Here is a 16,067-nt window from a genome sequence, read left to right on the forward strand (position 1 = left end):
CCAGTTACGGGTGACGTTTGACGAAGCCAAAGTATGTAACTCCTTATGTAGGAAACCATGGTGACTTCAGGTCCAAGGACTAATAGTCATACTAATAGCCACTTGAGAAAGTATATGACACTCATATAACGATCCATGATACTTTCTCATGGTGGGTCATTCAGTATACATTCTCCAATACATACTCATGTGTCAACTTGATATCTCTATATCCATGACTTGTGAGATCAAGTCATCGAGTTGACCTACATGCTAGTCTCGTCGCATTAACATTGTCCCTGAATGCTAGTACTTGACTAGGAATGATTAAGAGTAATATTCCCTATATCATCTCACTATCAATTCAACTAACTGATTGATATAGGTAAGAACCTTCTACTCAAGAACGCTATTATACTTAGTTATTTGGCACCAATACAAGTAAGCATAATAACCATAAACAAATGCCTTTATATATATAAGAATATGATACAACGAGTCCATACAACAATCATCAAATGATTGGCTCTAGGGCTCTAACTAACATTTCTATCATTGGAGGAGGCCTTTTCGTTCTATAATCAATCACGTGAAGCTGGATTTAGTGCAAGATTAGGCAACAGCAAGAAAAATAAGAGGATAAATGAAGTTAGATGAAAACAATTTGTATGCTTTAAAGAAGGACATACAGATGATAAACGGAAAAAAGAAGCACAAATTGACAGTGTAAAGGAAAGAGCATGTGGTGAAGTAAGGACTAGATGTAGGACAAAACTTTCACTTGTTAAAGAATAGACCAGGCCAAATTGGATTGTCACAAAATTTATGGAAAGTCATAATCATCCACTCTCCACTCCTTCGAAGGTGCATTTGCTTCGGTCACATCGCCATGTTTCTGAAGCCAAGAAACTATTAACGCAGCAGTTTTCAGAGGCTAATGTGCCAACTTGTCAACAAGTTCAATTATTGGAGATAGATTCTGGAGGGCATGAGCATCTAGGTTGCACATAACGGGATATTAGAAACTTTGAGAAAGAGCTAAGGGATAAACAAAAGGGAATTGATGTCGAAACCCTGATTGAGTTATTTGCAACTGAGAAAGAAAAGAATTCAGCCTTTTTCTATGATTATGAGACTAATAAAACAGAAAGATTCACTAGGTGTTTCTAGGTGGATCATGTATCAAAGAGAGCATACAGCGTCTTTGGTGATGCAGTTATATTTGATACCACATATAACATCAATAAATATGGGTTTATTTTTGCACCCTTTATAGGAGTTAATCATCATCATCAAAGCATTGTATTTGGTTGTGCCTTTCTAAGTGATGAGAAAACTGAGTCGTTTGTTTGGTTGCTTAAGAAGTTCATAGAAGTCATGCCTAAAGGTCCACCAACTGTGATCATCACTGATCAAGATCCAATGTTGACGAAGGTCATTGCCCAAGTTTTTCCTCGCACAGTGCATCAATATTGTTTGTAGCACATACTCAATAAATTTCCCGATAAATTACCCTCTTTGACTTTTTACAACTACTATCAAACCATAAAGGATGTAATTGTTAACTCTTCAACCCCTGATGAATTTGAGAAGTCATGGGAAGAAGTTATTAGGTGTTTTGGCTTGAAGAAAAATGATTGGTTAACATTGATATATGAATTACGACAAAGGTGGGTCCCATTATTTTTTAGCCATGCATTTTCTATTGGAATGTCAAGTAGTCGGCGATCTGAAAGCTTACATTCATTTTTCAAGAAGTATGTATCACATAAGAACTCATTGATGGATTTTATCATGCGTTTCAATAGAGCATTGCGATACCCAAGACACAATAAGTTAGTTACCGACCATATTAATATGGTCGAGCAGCCAAAGATTAAGATAAACTGGCCTATGGAATCTCAAATGATTAGGGTGTACACAAAAAAAAATGGTTGGATTTTCAAAGTAAAATGAGTGTGAGTCATGGTTATTATGTGCAACAAGCATCTATAATTGGTGATTTAGTGGGTTACCATGTCATGAATTTTCAAAGTGGTTCATCTGCAAAACCAAGGATCCTCACGCATGACAAACATATAGACTACATATCGTGTAGTTGTAGTAAATTTGAGTTCGAGGGCATTCCATGTAGGCATATGTTAGCTTTTTTCGTATCAACCAAGTGTTTCAACCACCTGACAAGTACATACTCAATAGATGGACAAGAAATGCCAAGGTTGGGGTAATCTATGATTTTAGTGAGCAAACTTCCATCGGCAATCCAGATGTGAAATTGATGGCAAGACACTCAAGGTTGTCCTATAAAGCTTCAGTAGTGATCAATGATGCATCTTTGACTGATGAGGGGATAAACTTTTTTGATGACCAATTCGATTGTATATATAGTAAAATTCAAGAGTTGAACATTAGCAAAAAATGTGACAACTAAAGTCAAAGGAAGAAAGGCATCGATGGGGCCCCCTCTATTGTTGATCCTTCTTTAGTAAGGGCAAAGGGTTGTGAAAAAAGATTGAAATCTTCAAAAGAGACGTCAACCTCAAAGTCCAAGCTATGTCGCAGATGCAGTCACCGAGGTGTCTCACACGATAAGCACAACTGTCCATTATTTATGCATTTGTAGTACAAATTTAGTTGAGCATTTCAATGATTTTTATCCATTAATAGTAAAGTTAATGACGAGTCGATTGCCAGATCAACTGCTACAGAGAAAGATAATATCAACGATGACGAATCCTATGAAGAAGATTGGCATCTATAGTTGGTACATAATAGTTTTTATTTAACTATATTACTGAATCTTGATAAATTGCGGCTTATACTTATGACACTATTGTTGTAGGCTCTAACACCTTGCCCTTTACATTATGAGGCTAGGTTTACCAAACTCTCGATGAGCGGTTATTACTGATTACAGATGGTTTTCCTTCTACTCTGAATCTTATTCTATTATTCCAATAGGAATCTGAGATGTATCACATAAACCTAAATTTTGGTTATAAGAAAATCATTTTTCCATAAAACTTCCTTTCATCACCATCCCTCTTTCTGACATTAATTAATTGATGGGACTGATGGTCTCCATAAATTCAATAATTTCAAATTATATAAGTGATCATTGATTTATTAATACAGAATAAGGCTTGTTAGCTGAATGGACAGTAGCTACTACACTTTGTAGCAGATCACGTCTCTGAAGTAGCTGCTATAATGTGTAGCAGCTAATCCGCATTAACTGTTACAGCGTGTGGCAACTAATATTCAATCGCTCATTCTACTTAGATTTCCACGCTATTTAAATTATATAACTGACCATTGAGTTATTAATACACAATTTAGTAGCTAATCCGAAGTAACTACTACACAGTACAGCAGCTACTCTTAAGAAACTGCAACATCATGTAGCAGCTCTTTATACATTAAGTTGATGCAATGTGTACAAGCTCATTTTTTTTATCCAAATAAAAATCACATGTGGGAATAGTTGTATTCACGCATCCACTGCTGGGCTTCTGACAAAGCAAGTTTTTAAGTTGATGTTGTAGTAGTTCGAGGTCGGAAACTGCTACAACATATGACTTCATGTTGTAACAGTTATCGATCTGTAGTTGCTATAACATAGAGAGAGACATTAGGCAAGACATCTCAAATTATTAATAGAATAATAATGTAGAAATAGAAGTAGTAGTAGAAATTCTACCAATGCTCGTTATTTTAGAAAAAAGATGACGGTTTGGGTAAACCTTACCTTGCGTAAAAATTAAAAGAGGAAACCAGACGTATAGAAAAGGAACGGAAATGTTTGTGAATATTCTATTATAACAGTTAATCTCAAATTATAGGTAAGGTAGCATATACATACGTCGCTCTACATATTTGTAGCAACTATCATACTTGACCCTAACTGCTATAACGTTGTAGCAGCTAACCATTGAGTTAGCTGCTACAGATTTGTAGCAGCTATCATTCCAAGTAGCTGCTGTTGGAACCCCAAGGTTGTTTTGGTATAATCAACAAGTTAAGTTAGGTCCTGCGTTGTTTCTAACCTTGTGTCTAAGTGTGCAGGAGCTTAGGAGCACAGGTACTCGAGCGGAAGACGCAGCTAGCGAGAAGGACGGCACGGGAAGGGAGGCGGAAGAGTACACCGGCTGACGAGAAGGAAGTGCGCGGTGGTTCCGATGAGGCGGAAGATTGCTCGGGGAGCAAGAGACGCAGCTCACGAAGGTCGGCACGGGTGCGACCGAGGGACAAAGCGGATGAGTACCTGTGGACGAGAAGGAACACGCAGCAATTGAGAAGCCGGGAGGAAGCACGCTCGAGAAGACCGGAAGATGGGTTCGGGTGAGCCCTTTCGGATGGCGAGATCACCCAAGCAAGCGGAGCGAACAGACCCGGACCGAGATGAGTTGGATCGAGTGAACCGGAGTCGAAAAGTCAACTTATGTTGACCTTAGGGCTCGGCGCCCGGAAGGGCGCCCGGAACCGGGCGCCCGGAATCGACTTTTCAACAGGATCGAGTTTTGACTCGATCCGACCGTTGGGGGATAAAATTTATCCCCCCAGGGCGCCCGGAACCCTTCCAGGCGCCCGGACCAAGACTATAAATATAGCCTTGGTCCAGAAGCTTAAACATAGAACTCACTGATTGTAAATCCAGTGCTTGCACACTCTCTTTTAGTCTAAGCTTCTATTTTCTGCACTTCAACGTTGTACGAGGCTTCTCCGCCCGAAGGAGTTTTATTGAGCTTAATCTTCCTTGGATTAACAACCACATCGGTTGTAACCAAGTAAATCTTTTGTGCCTCGCTTTTCTTTATGCTTTTAATTTATCTGCTTAACTTAATTATGCAAGTGTTAGCCTAAAGAATTCGAGGAGGGTTTGTTTTCCTTTTTGTGTTAGCAGGATATCCAACAACCCCCTCCTAGCCGGCCCAACGGTCCTACAAGTGGTATCAGAGCCGAGTACGCTCAGAAGGACTAACCGCCGTCTGAAGCAACAAAACGATGGTCGAAGCTAGCGACTACCCACCTGCATTCGAGGGGGAGTTTTCCATCTGGAAACAAAACATGGAGGTATACCTTAACTCAGATTCTGATATTTCTTTAATAATGAAATTTGGTTATGAAGAACCAAAGAACATGAACGGAGAAGGACTCGATCTACGCCTCTGGAACGAAAAGCAACGTGAGGAGTCTATGGCAAATGGGCGAGCAAAATATTATCTTCTGAATGTAATACCAAAGGAAGATTTCAAAAAGGTCGCAGATTATGAAAGCGCAAAAGAACTTTGGAGTTCTACGAAGAACCTTCAGAAGCTGACACCTCAATAGACACCGAGCCACCGACAGAAGAGTCCGAAATCGAGGTAAGTACTACAACAGCCGAAGTACATCCCGAGATCGATGAAGGGGGAGAATCTTCGGAAGAAAGCAACTCGATAGGGGGAGAATCAATTACTGACAAGGTAAGTCAGGTATGGACTCGAACCTCTGATCAATTGAATGATTCAATCGAAGAATTGCCTGAAAATTTTTGCGAATCATCGAAAGAGTTTTTTATATTAGAAAATCAATTGTCAAACTTATCTTGCAAATTTGAAATATTATCAAAAGAGTTCTTCGAATTTCAAAATATATTAACAAAAGAATTTTGCAAGTTGGAAACTTTGCTAAAAAACTTTTGTGAATCACAAAGAAGTTTTTCGAAAGAATTATGCAACTTAGAAATATTATCGAAAACTTTTTCTGGTCCTAAAAATTTGGAATTACAAATTACTTTATTGAAAAAGTTTTATGAATTAGAAATTGATTCATCAAAAAATATTTTCGGATTAAGAAACCTATTATTAATAGATTCCTGCAAATTCTTATTGTTAAAAAATTCTGGCAAATTACAAAATATTCTTTCAAACGAATTTTGCACATTGCCGAAAGAATTTTTTATATTGTCGAAAAATTTTATCAAGTTAGAATCTATGCTATTTGAATATTTTTGTGAAGTTGCAATTCAAAAAATAATAGGAATTAACATGATACAAATTATTGCATGTTTAATATCTGTGGCTTTAATTTTGAAAAAGTGTAATTTGAGAAGTTATGAAAAATTGAAATGGAAATTTAAAACTTGTTGATATAAGTATCAGTATAAAATAAATAAATGCATAGAAAATTTTTTTTTCATGCTATCAATTTTTTTAAAATTTTCTTGCATAAATTTTTCGGCTTAGAAAGTGTTTAATTATTGATGACGAATACTTGAAATTTTTTTCTTGACTTAGAAATTTGTCTTGACTTAGAAATATTTCCCTGAAAATTATTGAAATATATTTTCAAATTTTTTTAATGTCAACCCTTAGATTTTAGTTGTTCCCCATTTTTATTATGATCAAAGGGGGAGAAGGAAAGTATAAGTCTAGGGGGAGGTAGAAAATTGAAAATTGAAAATTAAAATTTGGAATGTTTGAAATTTAATTACTTCTATCATGTTGCATGTTATTGCAATAAATTGTTTAATTACATATCTATTTTTGACCCTAGCTTAACTTGGGTTGATCACACCAAAAAGGGGGAGATTGTTGGAACCCCAAGGTTGTTTTGGTGTAATCAATAAGTTAAGTTAGGTCATGCGTTGTTTCTAACCTTGTGTCTAAGTGTGCAGGAGCTTAGGAGCACAGTACTCGGCGGAAGACTAGCGAGAAGGACTGACCTGTTGTCGTCAGGGACGAAGTCTGGAAGAGTACCGTGGACGAGAAGGAAGTGCTGCGGTGGTTCGAGTCTGAAAGCAGGCGGAAGATTGCTCGGGAGCAAGAGACGCACTAGCGCGAAGGTCGGCACGGGTGCGACCGAGGGACGAGGATGAGTACCACGGTGGGCGAGAAGGAACACGCGGCAATTCCCGAGAAGCCGGGAGGAAGCACGCTCGAGAAGACCGGAAGATGGGTTGGGTGAGCCCTATTCCGGATGGCGATATCACCCAAGCAAACGGAGCCGAAGCAAAAGACCGAGATGAGGCTGGTGGCCGAGACGGAGTCGAAAAGTCAACTTATGTTGACCTTAGGGCTCCGGCGCCCGGACCGGGCGCTCGAAACCCTTCCGGCGCCGGAATCGACTTTTCAGCAGGATCGAGTTTGACTCGATCCGACCGCTGAGGGATAAAATTTATCTCCCAGGGCGCCCCTTCCAGCGCCGGACCAAGACTATAAATATAGCCTTGGTCCGGAAGCTTAAACATAGAACTCACTGATTGTAAATCCAGTGCTTGCACACTCTCTGTTTTCTGCACTTCAACGCTGTACGAGGCTTCTCCGCCTGAAGGAGTTTTATTGAGTTTAATCTTCCTTGGATTAACAACCACATCGGTTGTAACCAAGTAAATCTTTTGTGCCTCGCTTTTCTTTATGCTTTTAATTTATCTGCTTAACTTAATTATGCAAGTGTTAGCCTAAAGAGTTCGAGGAGGGTTTGTTTTCCTTTTTGTGTTATCAGGATATCCAACAACCCCCTCCTAGCCGGCCCAACGGTCCTACAGCTGCTACAGCGTTGTAGCAGCTACCTATGGAATTAATTACCTGTTTATCAGCCGAGACATCCAATAAAGATAATCAAGGATACAACCTATAACATATAATCAGCCCAAGCTGTTATAATATGTAGCAGCTTCTCAAGAGTAGCTGCTATACTATGTTTCAGTTAGCTTATACAAATTAAAGCAGCTACTACAACATGTACCAGTTACAGCCAATGCAGGTAATAAGACCTAATATCGATTAATAATTCAATGGCCACTTACATAAATTGAAAATAATGATTTTATGGAGACACATAAATAAATTAATGGTAACCTACTAAATTTGGTCCATTACTCTCTCATCGTTCATAAAATGGCTACTCATAGCTGTCATAACCCATATGGTTAGTCATATCTGTCATAAATCATGACCCGTACTACCTCTCCTGGTAAAATCCTGCACTATCGGAAGGGCAACTTTGGGCTCGTGAATACACCCATTCCGTGATTGAATTGTATAGCACCACAATGTCCCTATATAACAGAGGGTGGCTCCGTTCATGACATCCCAATGGAAATGAGTAGCTTATTCATGAAATGGCAACATTTTCTCGACACCACCTTCACTATTTTTTTCATGCCATCCACTGTAAATCTTGAAGTGTATCTTGCTCCCAAATGGGGAAGGACAAAGCAGTCTTGTTGCCTTCCACCATCTAGTGAAAGTTTCCATGTTCGTAAAGGAATTTCTTTAAAGTAACCACTAGCATCTAGCCCTGATGCGTGTATGTTGAAGAGGTTAGGCCGCTCATGGAGTGGATTAGGGAGAGGGTGATTGTCTCGAAGAACTTTTCCAAGCCACGACCAAAGGATGCGAGGGAGGTGGAAAATAATATAAGTTGGTTGGTGTTCACAACACTCTGTACGTTGATGAAAGGTGTTCCCTAATGGAGAAGACTGTGGACGCAACTCGGCCAATATGAAAATGATGTTGTACAACTTATGAGAGCAATGTAAGTGATCATAAGAGTTCTGAACACTATTCAATATTAAACTTACGATGTAATCAAAATGTAAATTTATTGACAATATTTTCTCATGTAAAGGTATAAATGTAGCTACTACATGATGTAGCAGCTACTGCCAGTTATTTTTAATCACCCAATTAATTTATTTTTGTATATATTATTCCTATTTTATTTCTTAAGTATGTTGTCATATCATGAAGTGGTAAATTCAAGTGGACTCATGAATAATGATCAAGCTCGCGAACACAGAACATGAGGTCCACGTTGTAGCAGCTAGTTTGTGGTAGATATAAACACCATTGTAGGAACTGAAAAATCATTTCCAGATAACACATTAAATGCAACAGGAGAAGTCGGTGAAATTTAATTTTATTCAAGTTAATGTTGTAGCAGTTATCGGTTCGTAAATGTTACAACACAGACTTCATGTTGTAGCAGCTACCTATCAGGATCCAGTATAACAAAGACAATTATAAGTCGAACTTTATCAAGATCCATTATTAAAGTGATTTGCTACAATGTGTAACAGCTTTTCATAAGTAACTGCTACACTGTGTAGCGATTAGTGCAAATCGGGGATGAAAGCCCACTCTTATCAATTTTATGCAGGCTGGTAGAAAGCCCGCTCGACAGTTGAGTTAGCTGCTACAACGTTGTAATTATTTTGGCAGCAGGTAATTCTGCGATCCTATACTTTATTGTCTCTACACGGGAGCCTGATCACTTCCATCTGCATATTCTTGGAAGGGCATGCTGTCTGTAAGGATCCATTATTCAGACATGTTCACACATCCAAACCTGCAATACAATAAAATTGTTCAAATAAGATATTTTCTGCATAAATCTTATGAGACTATCATTATATTTAAGCACTTACAGCTAGGAGATATGTGAACCCTTTGAGCATGGGAGCTTGATTTCCCGCAAGTCCCTCTGGTTTCGGGCTCTGTGAAAGCATCACACCAATCGCCCCCAGCTATGGGCTCATATAGTCATATACAGCCTTACACCAATTATACCTACCTAAATTAGCAAAATCATCTACACAATTCATTAGTGATTGTACTGGTAATCTAGATATACTGTTAGTAGTAGTAAATAAAACAGAGACAAAGAAATACAATATTAAAAATTGGCAAAAGAGAGTATCAGATTCAGCAAATGAAGGTTGTTTGTTGAGGCTGATCATCTTGTTCTCTAATTCCTTCTGTGTAGAATCCACATTACTGAAGTGTTGAAGAAATAGTGGGGTGGTGACAGCATGCCGCTGCAAATTTACTACATCGCCTTGGTCTGGGAGTTCTAGAATCAGTGAAACATTTTTTCTTGTGAAGCTAATCTCCTTATCAACGTGTAGCAGCTTCTGACGATTAGCTGCTTCAACGTGTTACAGTAGCTTCTACAACGTGTAGAACCTCATTTAATTGATCTAAATAAAAAACTAAGTTTGCTATGATCTATTATTGGTTGAAAATGCAGAGTAACATCTTGTTGAGCGTAAATGAAAAAAGAGTTGTTACATCGTTGTAGCAGCTAACATTCCAAGTTAATTGCTACAAAGTGTAGCAGTTATTTGTCGAAGTAGCTGCTACAATGTGTAGCAGCAAAGCAAAGGTGCTGCAGCAGCATAAATAATTTTAAATAATTTTTTAGCAAGTTGATATACAGCTACAAAAATATTTTTAGAGCTAATATCTGCTAGAAAATATAACTACTAAAAAACGACTTACCAAGCATCTGCTACAAGTTGTAGCAGCTACATGGAAAGTTAGCTGCTACAAGGTGAAGCAGTTAACTGTCGAATTAGCTGCTACACATTGTAGTAGCTACATGGACAGTTAGCTGCTTCAAGGTGTAGCAGATAACTGTCGAAGTAGCTGCTATAACTTGTAGCAGCAAAGGCCAAGTGGTTGCACGTGTTTGTAGCAGGCGTCGACCTTGCACGTTGTAGAATAAATCCTTCCTTCCTTCTACGACCACCATTCCAAATTAGCTGCTACAAGTTGTAGCAGCTACAAGGGCAGTTTGATGCGAAATAGTTGCTGCAACGTTTAGAAGCGAAGCAAAGACGCTGCATTAGTAAAAAATAATTTCAAATAATTTTTTACCAAGTTTATATACATGAACTTAAATATTTATAGGGGTAATATTTGTTAGAAAATGTAGCTACCAAAAAAATGACTTACCAAGTGGCTGGTTCACGTTTATAGCTGCTACAACGTGTAGCAGCTAACGCGCAAACGTGGCTGTAGCTTGCATGCGTTTGTAGTCGGTGTCGTCCTTGCACGTTATAGCATTAATCCTTGTAATGTATGTATGCTATAACGGCAAGGAATAACAAATTAAAATTAAACGAATTACCATTGGGTATGGAGAGAGGTGGTAAGCTCTCAGAGCAGCTGTGAGATTGAAGACGCTGATGAAACTTTCCTGGCGGGAGCACGAGGTCCGACAGACGACAGACGATGGAGATGGAGGGAGCGAGGGAGATTTTAATTTGAGAAATTTCCCACGTAGAAGTTTTGAATAGAAGGCGGAAGGGGAGAGAGAATAAATGACATATTTTTTTTAGCAAAATCAATCTGGCAACGCCACGTCTATGCATCGCTTATATATATATATATATATATATATATATATATATATATATATATATATATATATATATATATATATATACGATTTTGATATACTGCGCGACGTGCATAGTGCGCGACTGTGCGCGTCGCGCAGTATATCATGATTTTTTTTATTTTGATTAAAAAAATAAATAAAATATATTTTTTACGATTTTATTGGTAGGGTTCAGGCATCCTAATTGGGATATAATTTTTTTTTAAGATTTTACCTCTAGGGTTTAGATTTTTCAATTGGATTATAGTATTTTGTTAAAAAAAAATTAAAAATGAAATAAATTTAAGTATTTACGGAGTATTGTAATATGTTAAGGGGATATTGTAACGTATTAGCTACTTATATAAAGAAATATTATTTTTTTTAATTAAAATGTCTGTGTTTTGTTATTTTTTTTAATTTTGAATTAAAAAAATAATTAATTTTTTTTAAAAAATTTTATTTCTAGGGTTCAGGCTTTGGATTATAGTATCAAAATTATTTTTTTTTTTTAGATTTTACCTCTAGGGTTCAGGATTTGAGTTAGTATCAAAGCTATTTAGGGTTCAGGCTTTGGGTTATAGTATCAAAGTTATTTTTTTTTTTTAGATTTTACCTCTGGGGTTCAGGCTTTGGGTTCAAAGCTATTTTTTTTTTTAGATTTTACCTTTAGGGTTCAAGCTTTGGGTTATAGTATCAAAGCTATTTTTTTTTTAGATTTTACCTCTAGAGTTCAGGCTTCCCAATTACGTTAAGTGTTTGGTTTAAAAAAAAATTAAAATAAAATTAATTTAAGTATTTATTGAGTATTGTAATATGTTGAGGAGATATATTAATGTATTAAAAATTTATATAAGGAAATGTTAATTTTTTTAATTTAAAAAATAAAAATTAAAAAAATTTATTAATTGATCTTATGTGGACGCGCACAGTGTATATATATATATATTCAATTTGATCCGTCCTATCTAATTTCTGACTTGAAGTAGTTGATCAACCGAACTGAACGAGAGACCGAACTCGAGCCAACAACCCCAAGCTTGAACCCTAATTCCTGGCCGTTGGTCACGCAATGACAAACCACGACTCGCTCTTGGTCTCTCCGCAGGAATGCAGCGGCGGACCTGCTTCGGAGCCTCGGTGTCATCGAAACCCGTCGCATTTAACCATCGAGGTGGCCGCAGAGTCGATCCGAAGGCAAAACTCATTCTTGCTGATTGATATCGTCCTCCGCCAGGTGAGAGATTCTGCATTCTTGTGCCATCCGGTGTTTTTTTTTTGCTCAGCAGTTTCTTGCTGTTGCGCTTTGAAAAGTTTTGTTCTTTTTGAAATTTACTTTCGAGTTGGACTTATGGTTAAATCTCGATTGTAGATGTTTGATTTGTGGCCTCGTTGTGAACTGGAGTTTGCAAGTTCCGATCTTCTATTCGGTTGTGTTATTTGTTTGATCTACGAAATCTGTAGTTTAGATGTTACCCGATTATTGCTGATTCTACCTTCCCTGAAATGCTGATTCAAAATGCGGAGTATTTTCTGTTTGTATTGCTTTCATATATCGGCTACTCTAGCTAACCTTTTGATTGCTAATTTTTACTGCCTCTTTGGATCAAATTAGTGTATCTGTTGGCAAACCCACTGTTATTTTGTGGTTCATCCAGATTTCTTAAACTGTTAAAGAATAATGGAGGCAGTAGCTGCTACGGGCTTGCAACCTATGGCAGTAAAGACTTGCGTCTCTTCTCCCAGCAGAATGTTCACATCCAGGGCCATAATTTCAGGTTCCAATCTGAATGTAACCAAAACAAGATCAGATAAGTCACCAAGTGCCTTATCTCTCCAATCTCTTTGCGTGAGATATTCCCCCTCTTCAAAACATCAGAGGTTTACTATCAGGGCAATGTCAGAGGAAAGTGAGAAAATGGCAGCATATGGGTTGCCTATTGATCTAAGAGGTGCGTGACTCTTTGTTGTTTATCATATTATATACCTAATACCTCCTAGTCTCATACGTGTTCAGTTTATTGTTTGTATGCTGCTGCTCCTCTTTAGTTAACCTTTAACGAAAGTAAGCTTAAGGTTTTCTTCATTTTGCACTCTTACTTGTGTATAATGCATCAACTAAGGTAATAGTCCAAGGTTATTTACTTTTCTTGACAATGTCTTTGTCCCATAAATATATGTGCACAATCTATTGAGTTGCCTCAGGTGTCAGATTTATTATTTTCCCTTTTTTTCTCCCCACGTAATGTTTCATTATGTGATAGTTTTAAGTGAGTCATTTCCCAATTACATCTGTTCCATGTTTCTATTGTATCACTGTATGTGTCACTGCCACACTCAAATGGCCAATTATTCTATTTTTTTTATTCCTAGACTAAATCTATGGTGTAGTAATATGGATTTTATATCTTTCTCTTTCACTTGATATATCCAGAATGATACATCTCTAGTGCATGTTTATTGAGCTTTATATTAGGAAAGCTTAAAATCTATCCTATGCTCTTTTATTTAGGTAAGAGGGCATTTATTGCTGGGGTTGCTGATGACAATGGCTATGGTTGGGCAATTGCAAAGGCTCTTTCTGCTGCTGGAGCAGAAATAATTGTCGGTACATGGGTGCCTGTAAGTGTGGTTTTAGAGTCAAGTCTGATTTTAATCGGACAGCTAAGCCTATAATTCTTTTGTTTGATCATTTGCCAATGTAGGCATTAAACATATTTGAGACAAGCTTAAGGCGTGGCAAATTTGATGAGTCACGAAGGTATGCTTTTTTGCTAATGAGAAATGCTGATGGTTCCATGTACTTATTTGGTCCACAATGGTGTTCATAGATTGCCAAATGGTTCTTTAATGGAGATTGTCAAAGTATACCCTCTTGACGCTGTTTATGACACACCCGAGGATGTTCCAGAAGAGGTATGAAATAGTATTTTATGACAAAATTGGTTGTTCACCCTCTCATTTCAGCTTACTGATATTATCATTGTATGCTATCATTGTAGGTAAAGACAAATAAACGCTATGCAGGATCCTCAAAATGGACTGTCAAGGTAGACCACTAACTCCTGATCTTTGCCATAACTTGAATGCACATCTTTCTTCTAAGCTAATTGCTCATTTGTCTTACGAGAGAAAGTGCATGCAACAATAATGATTCTTTTGAATTTCATGGGCTTTATTATGAGCGTCTTTTTATTTCTTTTTCACACAGGAAGTGGCTGAGTCTGTGAGGAATGACTTTGGAAACATTGATATACTTGTACATTCTCTTGCCAATGGACCAGAGGTACCACCATATGTTACCATTTAATCATTATATTTTTCTGCTAGATCTAAATTATGATGATTAAGCAGGTAACAAAGCCACTTTTGGAGACATCTAGAAAAGGATACCTTGCTGCAATTTCAGCATCAAGTTACTCATTTGTCTCCCTTCTCCAGCACTTTCTTCCAATTATAAATCCAGGTTTATTTCCTTTCCATGGAACCAAAACTCCCTTGTTCCACTTTGCACTATCATGTGTGCGTGCATGTGCACATGTTCCACTTTGTGCTACTACACACACTCATGTGTGTCAAGTCCTAATTATTTGAGGCCAGCTTTGTGATTTTTTTGAACTCACGCATCTAAAGATCCATACTCATAAAAATTTTGTTATTATTTTAAGCTTGTGCTAATACAACCCTTTAGTTTTTTTTTTTAAAAAATTCTCTGGTATTTAAATTTTAATATCTCATCTTCAGTTCTTTTGGAAGTTTCGTCTGCATAAATTCCATAACTCAATATGGCAGGCGGGGCTTCAATATCTTTGACGTACATTGCTTCTGAAAGGACCATCCCAGGGTATATAATCATTCCTATTGACTGTTTGAAAAGCTTTGTTTAGTGCTATGGGTTTAGTTTCTTGTGTCAACTTGCAGATATGGAGGCGGAATGAGCTCAGCAAAAGCAGCACTGGAGAGTGATACAAAAGTAAGTTTTCTCTTCATGTAGCTACTTGAGTTATTTTAGCAAGGTATTGATTCTGTGATGTATATTTTCAATATTAAATTCGTTTCTGGTTGTAGGTGCTGGCTTTTGAAGCTGGAAGAAAAGGCCAAGTTAGAGTTAATACAATATCTGCAGGTATGTTTTGATGAGTTCCTTGTATGCCATAAGTTGGAGTTGCTGTTTCAAATATGACAAGTTCTTTTTTATTCAGTTTATAAAGTATTTGTTTGATGTTGAAATTTTTAATCTTCAATCAAAGCAGCTCCGATGGTAAGCCATGCGAACTCATCCAAAGATCATCTCTACTGATTGACACTTGAAATTGTGTGTTTACATATGTATATATACTTTATTTTGATCAATGAAATGGTGAATTTGTCGCACCTTTAAAATGTTGAACATACTGAAACATACTGATCACTATGCACTCAGGTCCTCTGGGAAGCCGAGCTGCAAAAGCTATTGGATTCATCGAAAAGATGATTGATTATTCATACTCCAATGCCCCATTGCAGAAAGAATTGCTTGCCGGTTAAAGTTCAAACTCATCTCTACTTGCTTTCCTTGCGATATAGTTCCAAATACTAAATCAGACATTTTGTACAGATGAAGTTGGCTACACAGCTGCATTCCTGGTGTCTCCGCTCGCATCAGCAGTGACAGGATCTGTCGTCTACGTGGACAATGGCTTGAATACCATGGGACTGGCAACCGACAGCCCGATGCTTGCTGTATGAACTCTTGAATATCGAGATACTCATTCTTGCACACTTCCGCGGCTTTGTTTACAGCGAATAAAGAGTGGATCGCGATGCTGAGTATAGCACTCAAACTTTGATCATGATTGTTTTAGCAAAATATTTGATGACTGGCTATTTTCTAGTGGAACTGGGGTGTTATGTAACTGCTCTAATTGTTCAATTGAAGTATGCCACTTATTGAAATTGAA

The 16,067-nt window shown here is 37.5% G+C and overlaps 1 protein-coding gene across 1 annotated transcript; it reads left to right on the plus strand.

The window, feature by feature from the left end:
• The first annotated feature begins 12,165 nt into the window (after nt 1–12,165).
• On the plus strand, nt 12,166–16,067 carry LOC121992087 (enoyl-[acyl-carrier-protein] reductase [NADH] 1, chloroplastic-like). Its single transcript, XM_042546227.1, has 13 exons — nt 12,166–12,364; nt 12,786–13,079; nt 13,640–13,749; nt 13,833–13,888; nt 13,959–14,043; nt 14,130–14,177; nt 14,339–14,413; nt 14,482–14,593; nt 14,920–14,971; nt 15,049–15,100; nt 15,196–15,253; nt 15,551–15,649; nt 15,725–16,067. The coding sequence occupies exons 2-13, from the start codon at nt 12,809–12,811 to the stop codon at nt 15,853–15,855; spliced, it is 1,149 nt and encodes a 382-aa protein (XP_042402161.1). The 5' UTR covers nt 12,166–12,364; nt 12,786–12,808; the 3' UTR covers nt 15,856–16,067.

This window comes from Zingiber officinale, chromosome 6B (assembly GCF_018446385.1).
Source record: "Zingiber officinale cultivar Zhangliang chromosome 6B, Zo_v1.1, whole genome shotgun sequence".
Lineage (NCBI taxonomy): Eukaryota > Viridiplantae > Streptophyta > Magnoliopsida > Zingiberales > Zingiberaceae > Zingiber > Zingiber officinale.